Below are 21,531 nucleotides of genomic sequence, written 5' to 3' on the forward strand. Positions count from 1 at the left end.
GTTACTGCAAGACTTCAGCTGAAATAACAAACCCCAAAAGAAAGTTGTCCTACAAAATAGTGTGTGATTCTTCATAAGGTATCATGTGGGTTTTTTTCTCCTTTATTACATAATAATAATAACATAATTGTAGCCAATACCCTGACAAAAGAATCTGAAGTAGAAAAGACCCCGAACGTGTAGTCTTTTGTTCAGAGCAAAGAGGACAATTGTTTAAAGTGTTTTCAATCCACCAGGACAGTACAAACAAAGAAAAGGATTTGGTAGCAGAAATTTGCTTGTCAAATGGAGGCATGCAAGTAAAACTACAGTAGATGGCAGATACACCTGTCCTCTCCTCCCCTTGCCTCCCTCTCCCTCTTCCTGCCTCTGCTTCACAAAGCTGCATATACCAAGCCCAGCACAACTCTCTCATGCCTGATTACATATGAAGGACCATCTTCCACCCTGCTGTGAGATGAAGCAATGGGGTTGGTAAAAACCCAGGGTTCTCTCATTCATACCACCTGCTGCAGGGCTGGCAGCAGCCCAGGGCTGTACTTGCAGAGAGTTCCCAGGCTGCATGTACCCCAGGTGAGAAAAACATTTCATAGTCTGTTGGCAGCTAACTCCAATGCTGCTGAACTGCTGTGAAACAGTTTTGTAGAGACTTGTCAATGGCTATGCCAAATGGACTTTCAGAAAGATGAAAAAAGACTCTCTCTACAAATGCTTGTACCAAAACATAATCAAGCACTTAAGCTGGCCTGATTTTTTCAATGTTGGGAAGCTAACGTATTCTTTCATTCTTTTTCCTCTAAACACTGGAATTAAAATGAACACATAAATGAAGCATCTCAAAGATGTTATGCCACAGACAGCTCCAGGACAAACAAAGCATGGCAGATAACAGAATCTGAAATCAGGAGTCTGAGGAAGTGAGACGGTGTCAAAAACAAATCCGCAATCTACCTATACAAATAAATATTTGCACTAAAATATGGAGCAAGGAAAAACTACCATTCACAAACTGCTCAGCAGTGCTTCAGTTAGTGAAATCTCAGAACCTACTGGGAGTCCATACTTTGTAAAGCTTTGATTCAGGTTGGATCCTACTTCCTTATGCAAATGGCATCACTTCTCATGAAGATCTCTGATTTTCTCCCATTTTTTCTGTCAGTGAAGTCACAAATGTTCAGTCAGGGTTACATCCTGCTTGTCTTCATGTGACAAACAAACCTTCTGCAGAGACTGCATTTCAGAGGCTGCCACAGTGGCAGCAGCAGGGATGAGAAGGGAGGAGGACAGCTCAGTCTCTACATCGCTTAATAAAACACACATTACACAGAGCGGTACTAATGAAGCAGACTTACATGAGTGCCCTAAACCTCACTAAATCTTGGGAATGAGCCTTTTCCATCTTATCCGTCAAGCACTATGACTTTTTCTTTGGTTTAAAGTTTCTAGTTACTCTTTGATCTCTCTGTTCAGGTTGATCTCTGTCTGCAGTCTGAATTATCTCCCTGCTCACCCTCTGGTTGAGATGAGTCTGGCTCACATAACACTCCCCGTGCTCCCAGTCTTGTCACTGCTATGCACGCAGTCACCAGCCAGCCACTGTTACATTATTTTAAACTCACGGAACCATGTTTTACAGAAAAATGGCTTTATTCACCATCACTATTTGTGCTAGTTATTGCAGACGAGCTCAAAGATTTTATTGCTATTATATATATTTTTAGATTGTGCCATTTTGTGTAAGGGTTGTCTAAACAGGAAGACATTTAACCCAAGGAACTCACCACTTTAGAATGACAGGATAGACCCGAACAGGAGAGAACATCAGACAAGGAAGGAAAGCTGCTAATTGCGAAAGAAGCTCATACAGACTGATTATAACAGGGAGTAACAACAAGGATTTGTTTCAGAAGTGCTGGGCTGCTTGGGCTCTTTTTCCCTTCCTTTCTCCTTTTTCCCTTTCCCTTTTCCCTTTCGCTTTGTGGAGCATGCAATTTGCTATTATTGCAGCTTTGTATATAGCTACATTTCCACCCCCACTGGAAAAAAAGGACTAACTTAGACCATGTATCTCGATCTATGAAATTGTATTCATCCTGCCCTAATCCCACAGATAGGACACCTCAAACTGTACTGTATTACTCAGCTGACAAAAAGATACTGCGGTATGGCCCATTTCCATGACAGGCCACTGTGACAGAGGAAGAAGCAACACTACGTGACACTATTTTGCTTTGGTAAAGTATAGCAGATGGCTAATAGTGAAAACCTGTCTTAGCTCACAGACTATCACTGTCAGCTGTTCAGTATCAGCACCTCAAGTTAGGTAAATGGAGGTGTTTGGACACCCCTGTAGGTTAATGCTTCCATAAACTTCACCAGGAAGGTGCCTCACATATGGCTAAACAGAATGAAGCTTTAACACTTCCTTTCTGATCTGAATTTTAAACTGTGGCACCAGTGTTCACTAAATGTCCTCATTAATATGCAGTATTTCAAAAAGAAGTTGACAGCAGGGACAAGGCTGGATTTTCTGATAATGTAAGGATAGTTTAATTACATTAAAAAAGCAGGTTAATATGGACCAATGTACTGAAACTGGAAGTACATCTTCTTGCATGTTATTCAGTCATTTCATATTATTTTACATTTATGGCTGTGATTAGAAACGTTTTCTATTTTCCTACATCGGATTATTTATCATTTGTGGAGCACACTGTGATAGTGAGACAGCAGTCCAGAAACAGCCAGATAAGCTCATGCTTTGAAGCTCAAAAAACTCTAAGTAAGCTATGGGACTGTTTGTAAAGCAGGGCCATAATCACATCATGAGGTTTGTTAAATATTGTTCATTTGGGATCATGTTTAATTTGAAAGTCATAAAAGTATAATAGAAAGCCTAAGCTACTTTACTGGGTTTAGTAAAGAAGCTTACCACCAGCAAGTACTTACCAAACAACAAAAGGCAACAAAGGTAAATATTTCAACAAGATCTTCTCAGTGTTTCACCAAAATAAGTCTAGTTGTTTAGACACTGAGAAGTCCATGAAAGCAACATGCTCCCCCCTGTGGAGGCAGCTCAGGGAACTTTCTCTCTCAGTTGCATGGTTTATTATCTCTTCCCCAGATTGCATCCATTTGGCTCCTAGGCTGTTTAGAGGTTAACTATAGGGTGTTGACATGCGGCACAGGACACTTTTCTGAGAATGAAGTTTTTTGTGTGACATGCAGTAATATGGGGCTGGGTTGTGCACTCCCATTGTCAGCACCTTTGCAACAACCACCACTCAAACATTTATTATCTCAGGTGCAGCTCCAGCCTGCCATGTCCAGGAGGGGAGTGAAGGGAGCAACATGGAGCAGAGCAGCCAGCAATAGGAACCAGAGGTCAGATGATGGAGAATGATGTAGTCAGGGCAGGGATGGGGAGGAAAATGTACAAAGCATGATGAAGCAAGATTTTGAAGGCAGAAGAGAAAAACAGCAGCAAGAAATAACTTGTAAGGGAGCAGGGAGCTTAGAAAGGATAAAAAGAAATGGAGAGGCTGAAAAGAGAACACTGTGCTCAAATCAGCAGAAAAATCCAGTGTGGGGGGTGACCTTTTCTACAATTTCTTCCTTCAATAAATAAGCTTCCTTTTTCCTTTCTTTTATCTATATCATGCAGTGACTCTTGATGCAAGAAGGAATCCTAATGTTCTCCCTCAGTACCATATAAGTAGGAGGTTGAAACGTGGGAGGGGAAAATATAGTTCGTCACTAGGATCCCTACACTTCTATCCTTCCTCCCAGATCTCAAGGCCTGGGCTTCCATAACATGCTAATTTTCACTTCTACTGCAAGAAATGTGAAAATAATGTCCTTCTGACATTTTTATTCTCAATTTGGAGGAGAAAAAAAAAAAAAGTTCAAAACTTTCCATGTCTTTTTTTTCATTAAAAGGTCTGTTTAGAGATACCACAACATTGCATACCCACCCCGCTCCTGCCCATAATGGGAGGGAGGAATTGATGATGACAAAAGTGGCTGCCACTGCTGGGTCAAGTCCTTCCACCTGCAGCCTGCTCCCAGGACTGCTCCCTAAAAAGGTCTGGAGGAAAGCTGAGCACCAGCAAGCAGCCCATGGGACAGATAAGCTGCCAAGCTGTTCCACCCTTATTAAAAGGTACCTATATGCTAAATGAAATTTCTAACTATTTTTTGCCTTATCTGACTGAAGAACGGAGATCTTTTCTAAAACCAAATCAAATTGAACAAAGATGTGGCTTTGTCATATAGAGCATTTTGTTGAGGTGTGTCAAGCTTCTAGTGAAAGAAACTTTTCTGTTTCAAGAAAGTACATTTTATTTGCATGTCTTTCCATAGGAATTTCTCTAAATCTTTTCAGTCTGCTCTGATTGGTAGCTGCTGCTTTTCTAAAGATCGGATACGTATCAGATCTCTCAGATACTGCATATGTTGCAGTGCCAGATTTTCTTTTGGAAAGCAACATATGTAATAAGCCCAATTCAAAGGGCTCCTTTCCCAGTCTGGTCTCCTAGATAGCATTTGGACACATCTGCTGAGAGATGAAACAATGACACGTCCTATGTGCCCAGCAGACGTTTTTTATTAGACCTAAAATTTGGATTATGAATTATTCTTTTGTTTTGTGGTACTTTTGGAGAGTTATGGCATTGCCTTTCTGGTTCTGTAACATGGGGAAAGGTGGTTTCATGCATCAGATCAGGGAAGCTGCATAGACCACCCAAGGAAGATGGTCTGAATTTGCCATATCAATTGTTGCAGCCCACACTGAAGTCACAGAAAAGCTTGAACTGGCAGCACATTTTAAAAAATGACGTGTTTCTGACTGGCTGTGCATATTTTGGATGCATACAGCCTTCCAGACTCAAGAGGCCAGAATCACATAGATGAACCAGAGATAAACATAAGAATTTGCCCATTCGTAAACACTCAGAAGGGAAGTTGATGCATTTTGAGCAAGCCTGAAGAGAGCAAGGCTTGCATAACTGTTTACTTCCTAGAAGCTGAACGTTGCCAGAACTCAAAAATGAGATCACCATTCCTGACCATCCCAGTACCTGATGCATTTGTGTCTGCTCTTTGCCCTGAGGAGAAAAAAAAGGATGTTGAGTATTATCTTTGCAGGCTGAAGTAAGGACAGAACCACTGAAGGAGCAGAAAACACACATGTTCAGCAAGCTGAGATCCTCCAGCTTGAACTGTTGAGGAGTGGTAAAGTTAGAAGGCATTACCTTCTGCCCTCAGATGGTTTACAAACTATGTGTTTAAGAATGACGAGCAGTACTTTACAAGTATATCCAGCCTCAAGAGGAAGATTAGAGAAGCACAACATTGCCTTTATTAAAAAGGCATTTCCAAAAAAAATTCTGAAAACTAGTAGACATCAAGTGACTACAGCCCAAAGGCAGGCTGGCAGGGTGAGAGCAGAGACAGTGGCCTGGGAGAAGCAGTCATGGGGCCGTTCTGGCTGGAGGGCTGGGCAGGCAGGTAGGGAGCTGGCCCGTATAAATATTTGCCTCTGGAATTCCACAGAAGCTGTTCCCGGGCATGCATGCTGCTCTGCACGTGTGTGCCACAGCCTCTTTCCTCAGGGCGTGCTGTAGCCTTTCTTCCAAATGCTGGCTACTGCATTCCTCTCCTGTCAGCAGCAGACCCGTCTCCTTCAGATTCCCTTCACATTATATTTAGTCCAGAACACATGTTGTTGGCCCATCCAGTTTACCTTTTGACCATAATTATTTATTCGTTTTCTTCATCTTATTTCATCTTTTTGTCTCATTAAGCAGGAAACATAAAATAATTTTGGTGGATAGCTGGAGTACTAACTGCACTATGGCTGTGATCGCCATGAGTGCTATTCAGGAAAAAAAAAAAAAATAGAAAAAGAAAGAAAGAGAAGTGTCTATTGCTGGTTTTCCTTAAGTTTCCAGGCACAGTGAAGCAAAGATACAGAGCTGCATCATACATTTTATGTAGATGTTGACTGGGAGGTTCGGACCTTGCTTTTTTTTTGATGCATTTTGCTGTATTACCTGTGTACAGATAATTAAATTGTGGATGTAACATACAGCAGGGTGTATAGGCCATTTCCTAACTAAAGCAACGTATTTGTTTTCCAGATCTTCTCCAGTACCTTTTTGAATACGGCAGCCAAATGTTTTGCCATTTCCTTTAAAAACTTTTTCTTTGCCACTCTGTAAATCTCACCATTAAAACCTTTTTTTCTTTCATGTCATTCCCAGTGATCCAATTTAACTGCTTGGTTTAGCAGCTTTTCCCATAAATTAATCTAAAACATTCATGTCGACCTACACCAGAGATTCACTAGCTGACGTCTGTATGCAGGTACTTGGCATCAGCGGCATCCTCTCTCAGTTCAGACTGTGAGCATGAGTTTGCTGGAGTAACAGAGTAAGCTTTCCCACCCAAACAACCTGAAGTTCATGGCAGGCATGTGATTCAGGCAGATACCTCTCCCCAGACAGCTACATTTGTGAGGGGAGAGAGAATATGTCTGAGCTGAAAAGGAGTATCTCTACACTGGCAATTATTTGGGTAGGGCCTGGCTTTGTGCAGTTCCAATGGTGTTTCTCCAAAGACAGAGCCACGTTTGGGAATGTGGTGTGTAGGGGCTTGCCCGAGATGCAGCATAGGGCTCTAGGTAGGAGTAGAAAGGAGCCATCAGATAATGGCACAGCAGCAGTGGCAGCTTGTCAGCTTTCCTCTATGTGCATGGTTGTTTCCCAGCGCAGAGCTAAGAGCCCCCACCATTGCTGCCCTGCTGCCACCAACTGCTGGTTTCCCAGCACATTTGGTTTTGTGGATGTGGTTCAGCATCTTTTGAATATCAAGAGGTCCAGACCAGAACCGAGTGCCTTGATCCTCTAGGAATGATCCTTAAATAATGTAGCAATAGAGGTTGAGACACAGCTCTGCTTTGATGCCTCCTTCTAACACAATTTAAAAGTCACTTTGTGCTTTCACATTGCACAGAGAACTCTTAGCTCATTTTACGGCCACAGTGAATGTCGTGCATCTCAAATTTCCTTCTTTGGTTGTATAAATTTTCTTTTAACTATTTTCCCTGCTACATCCCGCAGTCTACCCTTTTCTAAAATGAATACGCTTTTATTTCCTATCCATATTTCTAGCCTGTCTACACCTAATTCTTTTCCTGTACATGGCTCATTAAGAATTTTCTGACACGGAATTAAATTCTTTACACAATCTTGCTTAGATTATCCATTTACATGTCAAGTAACATCAGACAAGCAGACTCCCTTAACCATCTTCCTCCGATTTGTTACAGTTTATCTTTACTCCTCCTTTGCCCTTTGTGGGGTCATTCTGACATTTTCCTGTCCATTTAATTGAACTGGTTGCACAGCTTTAAATATTTTGAGCTATGACATGCCTACATGCGTAAGAGAACCCACAAAAGCACTCAAAGAATTAAACCCTGATCAGCAATATCCATTGCTCTTCTGTTGGTTTAGCTGCTGAAATGAATACCAGTGGATGTGTTGTTATTGACATTTTAGCCTGGACCAGGAGCATGTCTTTGACAAGAATCTCCCTTTCATATCTCTTATGCCTTAGTTCATATCTCTAAGAAGTCTTGGAGCTTGGGAATTCAGATTATCAGATGAAGTTAGGTCAGAATACACTTGCTGGTAATGCACTAGAGACCTCCTAGTGAGGATTCACTCAGTCCACGACACTCAGGTAGGCCTAGTTCAAAGTAACCCACCCAAGATGTTTCAGAACTGTGGTAACATCTCTTTTGCTATATAATATACTCTTTGTAGGACACATAGCTGCTTATGTAGACATAGCCACTGATAGCTAAACACCTGCTGAGACTGCCTTCTCCCTCATTGCCTTCTGTGGTCCTCTGGCAGTGGTGTTCGGTTGAAATACAGAGGTACACATATTGACTGTAAGATGTAGATAGTGCTCCTTCTCCTCCAGCTTACTGTAACCTCATTTAAAAATGAACCAGTGGTCTTCTGAGCTAGTCACTAACAGAAGCAATGACAGATGTCACCTGAACAGGGGGTATGTGTTTTCTAAGTTTCCAGCTAGAGAGACTACACTGTGGTCGTAATGTCTACATTTGCCAATGTATGCATTGTCACTCGATCTACAAGGAAGTTTTGCCAGAATTGAAAGAAAAAATAAATAAAAAAGTATTTAAGGAGTGTGTAATCATGTTGACTTTCTCTAGAGAGTTGGCTGCTGTTTTCTCCATCCGGCCTCCAAAAGTAGGAGGGGTATAATGGGGAAAGCAATTGCAAACTTTAGACATCCCTTGCTGCTGTTGGTTTTCTTCAAAGATGTACACAGGACATTAGTGTTTGCAGATGCTCTGTAAAGATAAAAGACAAAGGCCAAGATGGGAATAAATTATGATCTGCATTAAGTAGATGGTGAGCCAATTCTTCCCTCAGTTACACTATTGCAAATCCTGTAAATTTCTTTGCATTGTTGGAGTGAGATCATGATTTGACTTAGAGGAAATTAGGACTAGGGAAAATAAAGGGAACTTAGAAGGCAATGGAAAAGTTGCAACAAACAAGAAAATGTAGAATAAATTATCTAGTTTAGAATTAAAAGAAAAAAAAATGTTTTGTTCTTAAGAGTGAATTGAAAGGGAGTGGAAATCCACAGGCTGGAACTTGTTATTCTGAACTTTGATCTCTGTGTGCCAACCTTGTGAAAACTTAATCAATCAATTTAATGATAACATAATCCTTCACAAGAAAGTAATGGTATCTGACTTGAAACTGCAGTTGCTGCTTAAAAAAAAAAAAAAAAAAAAAAAAACTCCACCTTGAATTAACCTGAGGACAACGGACAACTTTATTCTTCAGTAGTCCTTGCCTTCCTGATGTCAAATGGGATTAGTTTTCTAAGGGTGGGATCTCTCACCTCTTCAAACATTAGGACAGGCATCTTATACATACTAAGAAGGAAACGTTTCAGCTACCCCTTTATTCCTTTCTTCCTCTCTCAGGGAAGTCACAGGACACAGTAGTCTATTAAAAAGGGCAAAATAAGCAAGGGCAAATGGCTTCTTTTACTGTGACTATCCATCTGAGTTACCTAATGAACTTTTTACACATGGGATCTTATCTTTAACAGAGATGGGAATGCCTAGTGCTCCCTTCCTTTTTTCTCCTTTCCTCTTTTCTTCCCAAGTTCGTATTTCTATCACTTTGTTACTGTATTGGCATAAAGTACTACATACAAGGAACTCAGAATCAGGCCCAATTCTGTGCCACAGATAGAGTGATATGCAGGAAAAATGGGGTAAAAAAATAAAATACTCAAACCACAGATATTTAAAATGACTGTAGATTTTTTTCTATTTCTTACCTTTTTCTTGTCAAAACATGAAAGATTACCTGAAATATCAGTTAAGCAGAGGAATATTATCCTAATAAATGAGCATGCAAGTATGTGCCCAGTAAGTTATTTGATTAAACAGGAAGCTAGAATCCTATAGATATCCACAAATAAAGCTCCAAATCTAAATGACTGTATCGTTAGCTCATTTGTAAACTGTTCCAGATGTAAGATTTTGGCAGCTTTCCAGTAGGCTGGCTGCAGTCTGAGCTTTCCTGCATCCGCAGTGAGAACTGCAATGCCTGACTCTTCAAGGAAAAGCTCCACGGGGCTGACGACAAATTATATGAAGTAACAACCTGCCTGCCTGGGGGAGAGCTATTCAGACAGATCCCTGGGCAAAGGATGCCCTTTTTCCTGGGGCCGAGCTGCAGCCATTTGCCTCTGGATGTGTGATCGATCTCCATTATGAATCAGCCAGCGAAAGCCCCTCTCAGAAGATCATTCAGTGATCACATCAGGGACTCCACTGCCAGAGCCTTGGATGTTATCTGGAAAAACACACGAGACAGACGGCTGGCAGGTGAGGGGGGCATATTAAATAAGCATGCTTTAAGGCTCGCAAGGGACCGGAATCAATAATGGTAATTAGTATCTTTTGCATAATGTGTCGGTGTCGCCACTGAGCGTTTCTTCAGTGTTTTGCTTCTGTGTCACATTACTTATGTGCTACGCCTACGGCGGGATGTGCAGGCTGCTCTAAGGAGACGAGATAAACATCAGCTAAAAGAAAAGAAGCAGACAATTTTGGTCTGCTCTTGTGGTGCAAACTCCTCAGCCCTGAAGCGTGCTGAAGTGTTTTATTTTGCTGCTAGGTCAGAGCCGGTGCTGTGATGTGCTTCGGCGCGCTGCGTTCGGGCGTTTTGTAGCCAAGGCGTGTGTCAGTCGGGATATCTGGGCTGCGTGCTGAGCCGCTGCTGGTATTTCCTCTGGCAAGGGCTCCAGCACCACAAGCTCCAAGTGAGTGTCAGGTATGCCAGAGCTGGGCTTCTGAGACGTAAATTAAGCACCAACTATATGGTCACAGTTTGCATTTTTATTTTGACTTGCTAGGACTCAAAAACCTGAGGCAACCCATAACTGAGGGCTGGAGGAGAAGATAATTTAACTCATTTGATTTTCCTCCTCTTCTGTTGTCTGTCTGCTAGCTTGAATGCTTCTCATTCACCCTGCTGGGACTGTTACTTTTATTATGGCATTTAAAGGCTTGAGAAAAAGGCAGCAGAACTGCACGGTGGGTGTGACATGCCGGAGGTTTGTTTGTATACTTACAGTGGGGGCGGTTTGTCCTGCGGGAGGGAAGGAGGGAGGAGAAATGTGAGCCACGATAAGATCGAGGATGAGATGACCAAGAGGCAGACGTTAGGGCTCACTAATGTAAACTGAACTTTTACATCATTCTCCTGCACTTTATGTTTTGGAGGAATAGGATCAGCTAAGTACGTCACAGATGCTTGTGATGGTGCGCTGATCCCAAAGCTGATTACATCAGGTAATTAGGCAAGGAGTGACCATGGCCTGTAAAGAGAAACAGGGGCAGAAATATGCTTTGAATTAGTGCACCTTGTAAAAACTTTGTTCTGTGCAGTGTGTTAGTGGCTGGATGCTTTCTGCACCTGGTCCCACAGATGGTAAGGGACAGTGAGTTTCCTGGAGAGAAGACCTCAGCTTCACTGCTCTTCCAGTAATGCCTCATGGACGGGTGTCAGAGGAGATGGGAACACCACTGATTTACTTCAGTGCTCAGAAGTTAGTCACCAACATGCCAGTGTTGTGAATGTGCTGGGCATTAACCTCTTCTACGACAAACCAAACTGGGCATGTTGTCTGAATCTTGGCTCAGAGGCATGTTCGAGTTAGAAAATTAGGTCCTGCTGCTTGGGGCATTCTTGAAACTCCAGTGGAAGGTGCACCAAGTGGAAAGAAAGTCTGAATAAAAAGGCATGGATGTTGCACAAATCTATAAAAGGGAAGCTGGTGGGGCCAAGTGAGCTGTTGTTTAATCTGCATGTTGCCTGGTCAGCTGGACACTTGTTTACCCTGGCATGTGCTTCCATTCCACCTGCTTAAGATGTTTATATGACTGCTTTGAAGTGAGCTTTTTTAATTTATAGTTGCGTTCAGGATGGCATTTACATCAACAGATTCCAAGTACCTCTGGCCTGTGTCCACAGAAGTCAGCTACTACTACCACTGTCTTCGTAAAATTGTTTCCCTCTTGTCAGTTCACATGGGAAAGCATAAACTGATGAGTACTTTATACCTTTTGTACGTGACCTACATATGGAAATATGTAGGTTTTATCAGGATACGAAAAGACCTTGATAAATGTATATATAGTTAACCTTGAATATTTGGGGGATAGACAACTGCTAATTATATTTCTTGAGACTCTGTCACATTCTTAGAAATGAGGAGTGAACACAAACCCTTTAGCCTCTTTAACTGTGCTGATAAGGGGCGGCATGTTTTTATTCTACTTGGCAGATGGTTATGAGCCGTCACAGTTTTTATCAAAACAAGGTTTAGATGTTAGAGGACCCTTAGAGTAGTGACAGTTTCATTTTCCAGGCTCTGCTGGTGATGTAGGGTTGTCAGGCCACTAGTATATTTGGGCAGAAAATCATCAGGCTGAACACCCAATACGCAGTACAGTAGGCAACGGGAGTGGAGGTAGTGGGGTGTATTCCTGGAAGTACTTCATAAATAACAGAGAGTGAGGAAGAGAAAGAAAACAGCAACAAACTGTGTTGCTGTTCTGTTTGCTCCCTGGGATATCAGCAGTTTAAACTGCTGACTACCAAAAAATGGCAAAGAAGGGTCATGACACTGAAATAAGAAATCCCCTTAGATCAGCAATTTGTGTTATCAGGACACACCTTTTAAAAAAAATAACTTGATATGAGCAAAAGAAAAAAAGAAAATGGGAAATATGCATTCTTTGTGGAATATTCAAGAAAAAGTAATCCGAAAAATGTGTGGTCTTTAAAAAAAGCCGCTAGCCTGTGCACAGGAATAGCAAATCATGCAATATAATCTGATATCATCGTCAAACAGGCAGTACTATCTAGCCCTATAAATACCCTGGGAAAATATAACGGAATATTTTCTGGTACATCTTTTCCATTAGATAATGTAATCTGAACAACAAAAATTAAAGAGCATTATTCTCGCACAAAAAGTATGCAAGAGGCTATTAACATTGCACAGAACCAAAAGATTTTAGTGGAAAAAAAAAAAAACTTGTTTTCAAGCTGGTGTGGTAAAGGGATGCAAATGAACAAAATGATCTTTTCAGGTCACCACTGCACGCTGTCCCACCATGGGCATGATGGAGTAATGCAGAGCAGCACCTTCACATCACATTTGAAGCTAATACCAGGGTTGAGATCCTGTCTGTGCCTCTCCTCGTGGGGCCTAATGACCTCTGCTCCAGCAAGCCTGGGCCAAGCACACTTGTATAATGTGATAAGGCACTGTAGTAGAGTGACAAAATACCTTTCCTGAGAAGCAGATGAGTTGCAACTCACTGTGGTCGCTTCATGGTCAGGCTTTTGATGGCAGCTCATGATTTTCCACTCGGTGTCTTTTCTTCGCAGTTTACACAAAGAAAATCTAGACACATGTTTATAGTCATGTCTGGTGATCTTAAAATGTGGAAAATGAATCACTAAATAAATCACTAAACACAATGGAAGCATTTTCAATTGCAGGGACATCAAATATGCCCAGTAGAGATGGGATATAATTTGGGGCAACGGAATGAGCAGCAAAGAATAAGAGGACAGAATAAGACTCAAGTTGCCAGGTTCTCTAAGTGGGTGATACAAAAATCATAACTTTTCATGTTACTACATTCATGAGAAATAGAAATGTGTCCTTGAGAATTCCAAATGCAGTTTGTTCCCCATACTGATGTCAGACCACATCCTCAGCAGGGAAGGGAAGTGCACTCTGGTTCATTTAGCAGACAGACCTCCCAGTAGGGACCAGGACTGTATGTGCAAGAAGGACTGCAACAGAGGGTGAACTTTCCCAGTGCTGGTTTGCAGGACTCTCAGCTCTGAATCATTCATATCCTCAGAACATCATAGTGAGATTTCTCCTAGTGCCTTCACTGTTGTCTGAATTATCTGCTTAATAGACTGTTGGTGACCCAATGTAGCATTTTTCTGCGCAGTATAAGACATATATGTCCATCATATGACATCATCCATGTGTTTTTTTTTCCATTTTCACTAGCATTTTTTAACAGTCATGGTCAGACACTGAGTACAACTGACTACTCAATGTACCTTTTTTCTTGATGATGAGAAAGCTAAATTGTGCTCTGAAATATCTGATATTACCGATAAAAAATAATGTAAAGTCTAGGATTTTGTGAATTATTGCTAACTTTGCTATGTTGGCTTAGTCAGTTAAAGTCCTGAAAAAAAAAAAAATCACTCATTTGATATTTTAAAAAGTAAACATTCAACTTTTCTATTCAAAATTATATTAGCATTTACTTAGCTACTTACCTTTTATGATATTTATGTCATTCTTTTCTTAAACTTCTCTAAAAGCTCGCAATATGTCATTCACCCCAGAATTAATTTTCTTTTATATCTTTTCATTCACTAGAAAATTTTCATTTTAGATTAAATTGAAGACAAAGCAGGCTCTTGCCATTCTTGTTTTTAATTGTTTTGTTTTGTGTTCAATGCAGAATAAATGAAAAATCAGTCATTTGCAAAGATCTGTTACAGACCACTTCTCATTATGCCTACTTTAACAGAATTTGAATCATCTGGAAGGATTTTATATGACCTCACAAGTTCTTCCTAAAGACATAGAAAGAAATCTGGGACTGCAGAGAAAGTAATTCCATTAAATTATTCTCCATTTAGATTCCTTTCAGAAAACTATCAGTTAACTTTCATCTAGGTTTTATGCTTTTTTTAATAAAGGCTGGCTTAATTTGAATCTACTTATGAAGATCTTGCTTGCAAGTTCCTTTGAGTAAACCTTTTATTTATAATTTTTAATAACTGGTTATCATTACATAGTTTTTCTTCCTACTTGCCATATTATCTGAGGCAGACTATCGACTCTTGCTGATGGAGAATTTGTTCTCCATTTGAAGGATTCCTGTGCTTCCATTACTTGCTGCTTTCATTTATACATTTCCCTTAGCTATGATATCTTAGAACACGCCTTTTTGTAGGTAGCAAAATCTGTGAGTATAGGATTTCCTCATTCTTAAAGCTATTCCTTATACTTCCATATATATATATGTATACAAATAGGCATAGATATAAATGTACAGGCATGTATAGGAAGTAAAGGAAGTCGATAAGGGAATTGTCATTCTTGGGAAACTATTAAAATTTCAGGTTAAGGTAAAGTTTTTCTGCATTACATTTCATGTATCTATAAAATTTATACTTGTGCATAAGACAAATTACTGCCTGTCTTCTAAGATTGCTTTACAGTGTGTGTAGGTGAAATAAAAATTTAGAAAATGGTATCTTGTAGAACCTGAGACCACCAGATATATAGCCTTAGACATGTACTTTGGCTATATAAACATTTTTTGTAAAAGACTGACACCTGGTCTGGAGAAAGCTTCCTATAGGTCTGATATTTCATTTGGGCTATTATAAAAATATTAAAAATAGCCACTCACTATAAGGTAGACAGTGGTCAAATATTGATTTGATATGTACTTGTAAATAGACTGTAATTTACAGAAAGTAAACAGGAAAACAGTATGCAGGAGTTGCCTGATAACAGAAGCAGCCATTTGTATAATAAAGCAGAGGTAGCATATTCAGTGCAAAACACAGTAATAACTTATTTTGATTGAATGGTTAAATACTTTTTATCATGTTAAAGTTTCCTGCCTTTGACAGCCCTCAAAAGCTTTGTTGTTATCCATGGAATTACTAAGCAAGCTTGTAGTAAAGGCAATTCTTGGAGAAAACACCTATTTCATTGATGCGATTCATGATTCTTTACATCTTTAAAATTCAAACAAAAAATATGATATGAAATAATACATTTCATATATAGCATACTTTTGTCTATTGTTTGACAATTTTGCTACATTAAATTTCAATAAGATATATGAAAATATAGTATTATATGCCTCTTTTAGCACTGGCGTTTTATTGTGGGATGACTGGCGTTTATTTAAAGCAAGGTCTTTCAAGTGGAAATCCTCATTCAAAATGGCATTCAGAATTAAATGCATTGTCAAGTTGTTATTCCATGCTCTATTTTTTAATTCCTTACTCTCCATATAAATTTGTAGAGAAGTGTTAGAAAGTTCATAGCTGCTTGTAGCATGATTCTGGTGTTGCCTGTTTTCAGCTCTTGGTATGTCTTGTTTCCAATGCACTCATGCTTTTAATTTCAAGTTTGATACCAACGGCGGTTGAAGAACTGAGAGAAAAAAGAAAGTGTGCAAGTCTCTTGCCTTGCGTATTTGTAACGGGTATTTCCTTGTGGCAGTGCTCAGTTACAGTGTTGGTGGACTGAACAATCAGGAAGTTTTATTTATGACTTTCGCATTTTCCTCCATTAGTGAAACTTAAAACATTTATTTCATGGGGTTCCACTGTCATTTCTGGAATCCGAGTACAACAATGGAAATGTTTTGTCCAAGTTTACGATGAGAAGTACACAGTATGCTAAGGATATTATAAAAGCGGGTTGCTACAAAACCCTCATGCATTCAAGTTGCAACAGCTGGAGGGGATTATGGAAATACACCCTTTTTTCAGAATTTTGGTTTTCCACAGTCATCTTAGCCAACTCTAGGGCTGCAGCAAACAGCCAGCAATCCCACGTCCTGTCCTGCGCCTGAGATGTTAGGGATGCGTATAGGAGGAATTCAGTCCCAGGACACTTCAGCAATTAGGAATGTTTAGAAATGACTTTGATGCTTTCTTGGGGGCTCCAAGTGGATTCTTTATAAGCACAGGCCAAGCAGAGAGGGCGCGTGCCCAGAGCAGCCTGCAAAATGTGTCTGGGAGGAACTGAGCAGCAACGGTTCTCTATAATCAGAGAAGGGGCACCCAAACGTGGAAAATGTCATCGGTCTGCCAGGACACTCGAACATGAGGGAAAAGAAAAAAAGCAATACACCTGGCAGCCACCTGTTAGGAAACCAACCTCATCATTTATACCTTTCAGCATGCAAGGCTTGTATGAGGTATAGGTTGTCAGACAGGGATTAAAAACGAGTGAGAAAGATGAAAATTATAGCCTGCTCTCTCTGGACCCAGTTTCATACTTCATCATTGTGGATATTGTTAAGCTCTAGCATTAAATGCTGGATAGTGCAGGATGAGCATTATGTCTCTGCTACAAGTGTCTCCTTGTGACAGACAACCAAGAGGCCGTGTGGTCTCCTGCTCTTTGAACACATGCGTGCGCCTCCCAAAATTGAGGGCTTCTGAGTCCCAGACACAGCTCCCTGGACTCTATCTTCTTTCGGCACTGAGCAGACGTTTCACACATCTGAAAGACCATTATATATTTGAAACATTCCTTAAAAACTGCTGAAAGTGCTGAACTGCTCTGCATCTGATTGTTTGGAAGAGCCTTGCTCAAAAAATATTTCAACTGCTACATTTCTGCTAACATCTGGCCATCTTCCTGACGTCAGAAGGGGATGATGAGATCCAGATGCCATGACTTACTGATGTTTTCATTAACTTCTTAGCAGTTTTGTCTTAGTTTTGTTTACCAACTGCAACTTCTTGACTCTCATATGTGAGCATTACTGGGGGGATAGCAGGGAGAAGAGCTGGAAAGGAGGGGCAGCCAGAGAAATGAAATTAGTGCTTGGCAGAGACCCAAGGTAACTGATTTCTCTTATTACCATGTGCTGTTCCAGGATATGCAGCCTGTGGGAAGGTCAGCCCCAGATGATAGGAAACATTTTGCCGAGTTGCTATTTTCAGTAAAAAGGAGCTATATGATTTGCTAATTATGTTCCAATTTAACAGTAAACATGTTAAGCTATGAAGACAACAGGAAGTAAGGACATAAGATAATATTAATGACAACCTCCTGAACTTTGCATTTACAATCATGCCTAAACCTAATTGCCATACACAGAATATTTATTACTCTGAAGGAATGCCACTATTGCAGCAGACACAGGGGGGAGCCCAGTTATATTGTAGGTTACACATTAGAAACTTTCTGAATACTTCTTTTAAGGAAATGTTGGCAATAAACAGAGTACAAAAAAAAAAAAAAAAAAAAAATCAAAAAATCCAACCATCTGTACAGTATCTCTGTGGTAATAAATGTTTTATTTGTTTGCTAATTTTATATTATAGAATTCCACTTATAAGAATTTCAGCAATTTCCAAAGGTTAGTTCCATCAGCTTTTTCCCACTGAAAACAGACTTCGTGCTGGCAGAACAGCTTCCCTGGCAGAGCACATCTCATTAAGAGGCAGAATCAGATTTTTAAAAACTGTGTCTGAACATGCATTTTGCATTTTATGTAGCTACTCAGTAAATTCTGGTGAAGGGAGTGGAAGAGAAAGAAACAACACATTGATTGACTGATACTATTATCCACGAAACATAACAATGTGCTTAGCACTGTGTAAAAAAATGAGATCAAGAAAGTCCTATTTAGAAGGGATTATAACCTGTAAAACAATGTCAGTGCTCAGTGGGAGGAGATAAATTCAGAAGCCATACAAATGCATTTATTATGTAACCAAAACATGCAGTGGTCACTCAGAGTAGCAAAGGCAGAGAATTTTCCAGTCCCCTAAGTTCCTCCTGCAGTGCCCAGTTTACCACTTTGCAGGGGCACAAGGGGCTGGAGCTGTGTGGAGGCATAGAGGAGAGACAAAATGAGCTGAATTCTTCTAATGCAGAAAACATCTCCCAGGGGTTGTTCGTTGGTATCGATATTTACAGACAGTGAGAAGGAGAATTGGCAGTATAGTTTATTTTTGAAGTATGGCTCTGTTTGAGTGTGCTCAATGTGCACCTATCTGTGTCAATCTTATACAAAAGCATGCAATAAAAATAATGGGAGAGGAATATTTAGGAAGATTTTATTTCCAAAGGGTAAATCAAACATCCAAAAAAGAATGAACAAAGTAATAGAAAGCAGCTAGCAAGTCAGCAGAAAAAATACCAGTGTGGCACAAGTGGGTAGTAAGATCTGAGAAAGTATTTTCAATGTCATATATTATAAAGTCGTGACCAGATGTGCATAGAGGCTGCAAGGTATTATTTTTGTGGTATTATCTTTTTCTTCACTCCCCATCTCATTTGATTTGGATTCAGTTGCATCTTTATTTTCTCATATTCTCCTGTGTGATAATAGAATAGAGCCCATCCATGACTGGAGCTTTTCAGTTGCACTATTGAATAAATTAGAGCATTTTATATTTTGCAGTTTCTGGCAAGCAGGGGTGAGAGTTTTACGCATTCCTTTGTGGGAACTTACCCAATGGAAAGCCTACTGCTGAAAAGGCATAGGGACAAAGGAAAATCTGCATTCTGCTTTTCTCTTGTGCTTTCACTTTTTATTTTTCACGTCTGTATTGTGCACCATTACAGCTGCATTTAGCAGAGGAGATAACCAACACCAGACTCTGTATGCAGTTTAGGTTAATCTCTTTCTCTCTGTTAATGCTCCAAAAGGCTTCCAGCTTCTATCAATATTCTGAAAAGCTCATGGTAAAATGTCTCAACATCCTTTCAGAGTTTGTGCCATGTTACTCTTGCTACTTGATGCTCTGAGGCTGCATTTTGGCAGACACCCTACAGTAGCAAAGTGTCTGCCACCGGAGCTGAAGTAACAACTGGCCAGCCCTGGTTAGCCACAGACAAGGAGGGTTTGGCACGTGCCTTTGCCTGTTGCTGCCAGTCATGGCAGAAAATCTCCAGGCATTGAACTGTCTCTGGTCTATAAGAATGAGGAAAATGGTAATGTGTGTTTTCTGGTGTATATTTCGTATAACATTAAACGTATGAGATTGGCTGTTGGCATTTTCTTGGTTCATTAGTCTGATATTCTTCAGGGCAGCTGATAGCTGTTAAAGAGAGTTACAGTTTGAAAGGCTAGGTTAAGCAGTTCTGTTACAGTTATGTTTTTTACGTGACATATCTTCTTATCCACACATATGCCATTTGCACATCTTTGTTGTCAGTGTTCAGAGCTGAGGGGACTGTGACAGGAGTGTGAAGTGTTCCTAGAAGGCTCATACCAATGAAGTCTGGCTTTAATTTTTGTCTTCTCTCCATATCTGAACATAAAACTATTAGACAGTATTCAAAGGAGGGCTACGAAGATGCTGAAGTGTCTAGAGGGCAAGGCGTATGAGGAGCGGCTGAGGTCCCTTGGTTTGCTCAGCCCAGAGCAGAGCAGGCTGAGGGGAGGCCTCATGGCGGCCTGCAGCTCCCTCACGAGGGAAGCGGAGGTGCAGGCGCTGAGCTCTGCTCTCTGGGGACAGCGACAGGACCCGAGGGAACAGCATGGAGCTGGGACAGGGGAGGGTCAGGCTGGGGGTTAGGGAAAGGTTCTGCACCCAGAGGGTGGTCGGGCACTGGGACAGGCTCCGCAGGGCAGTGGTCACGGCACCAAGCCTGCCAGAGTTCAAGCAATGTTTGGATGACACTCTCAAGATACATGGTCTGTTTTTTGGGTGGCCCTGCATGGAGCCAGGAGTTGGATTGAGTGGTCCTTGTGGGTCCCTTCCCACTTGGAATATTTACAGTTCTGTGATCTTTATTTTGCCCTCAGACAGGTACGCAGCTTTCTGGTACATTGTGCTTGCCTTGATATACCAACTCTAGCCATGCCTCCTACTTTTCATCCTGAAGCCTTTCATTAAAAAATGACAAATTAAAGCTTCAAGCAATTTAAAGCTTCATTTGCCATGATGTTTCTGCTGATCAGTAGTTCTGTAAATATTTCTGGGTTTTGTTGAACCCCACACAGAGCTGAACTCCAGAGAGCACTGGCGTACACAACCATGTACTAAAGTGGTTACATAGCATGACATTTTTTGGTGCAAATGAAAACACCATCTTTCCTGAGCAGTGTGGCATGGAAAGGTTTGTTTTGTTCTCAACTAGATTTTTAAGGACTAATCAGTAATTTGAAAAAAAAAAAAATAAGTGATCACGCCAAAAGGAGTAGAGGACAAACTCAAATGCTTGGTTTAAAAAGCAAGTCAAGAAGCCTTGGACACACATTTTGAGAATATTTGCAGAAGTCAAGCAGAACGCTGATTTTATCTCCTTCTGCTTTTAACCATTGATGCAGCGGCAGATTCATGCAACAGATTCAAAGAACTCTAATCTTGTTCCTATAAATCTTTTGCTCTACAGAACCAGATGAAACCAGACTGCAATCAGGCATTTATGTTGATGAATTTGTTTGTTTGTCTGCTGTAAGAATTTGCTGAATGGACATATTGACAATTCTAGCTCTTTATTATGAAAGTGCTGACTACATTCTGCTGCACACCACATATTTTAGAAGCCTAGGAACCTAATGAGATGTACGCTATTGGTAGAATCCTGACATTTAGTCTTGTAGCTAGCATCAGAGATTTTTCTTATGTTTGTATCAAGTAAGAAAAGGAAGATGATTTTTCTGTCTGATTTGTTCTTGTTCTAGTATATATTAGTGTATATAATACACGCATACACAAATATATGTATGACTCTTGCTCCGTTGATCAGCTTTTTGCTTTTCTCTAAAAGGGTGAAGTGAATGAGATAAGAAGCATTCTTAACCAAAAATAACCCTGTGGTTGGAATATTTAAGGTTCTCTACTGCTGATTCTTCCTTACCATTAGATGTAATTTGGAGATCATTCTAGAATCCACTGAGAGCTCCTTGTTGGTAGATTGTGAGTTCATCTTTTTGCCTCTCAGATTATATGGAACAGCCACAGTTCATTTTCTAAGGCTAACAAGACTATCATGATCAACAACTCTAACCTTCTGCATTATATAAATGCCCTAAAATCTCACACAATAACTTGCACAGTATTTGAGAAGCCTATGTATTTGATTTAAAGAGTTCAGATATCTATCTCCTAAATCTTCATATACTAGTAA

The 21,531-nt window shown here is 40.4% G+C and overlaps 1 protein-coding gene across 6 annotated transcripts in view; it reads left to right on the plus strand.

Annotated features, from left to right (window-relative positions):
- DLC1 (DLC1 Rho GTPase activating protein) overlaps positions 1-21,531 on the plus strand; it is a 256,883-nt gene that overhangs the window by 147,913 nt on the left and 87,439 nt on the right. Inside the window, exon 1 of one of the 6 annotated variants that reach the window (XM_072037587.1) lies at positions 9,649-9,955. The exons of 4 other annotated variants lie outside the window; for them this stretch is intronic. In XM_072037587.1, the coding sequence (XP_071893688.1) occupies positions 9,841-9,955 (115 nt within the window). In that variant the 5' untranslated portion in view covers positions 9,649-9,840. Of the gene's footprint in view, positions 1-9,648; positions 9,956-21,531 lie in introns of those variants that run through there. One more of the 6 variants, XM_005012731.6, reaches the window with a different exon arrangement.

This window comes from Anas platyrhynchos, chromosome 4 (assembly GCF_047663525.1).
Source record: "Anas platyrhynchos isolate ZD024472 breed Pekin duck chromosome 4, IASCAAS_PekinDuck_T2T, whole genome shotgun sequence".
Classification (NCBI taxonomy): Eukaryota; Metazoa; Chordata; class Aves; order Anseriformes; family Anatidae; genus Anas; species Anas platyrhynchos.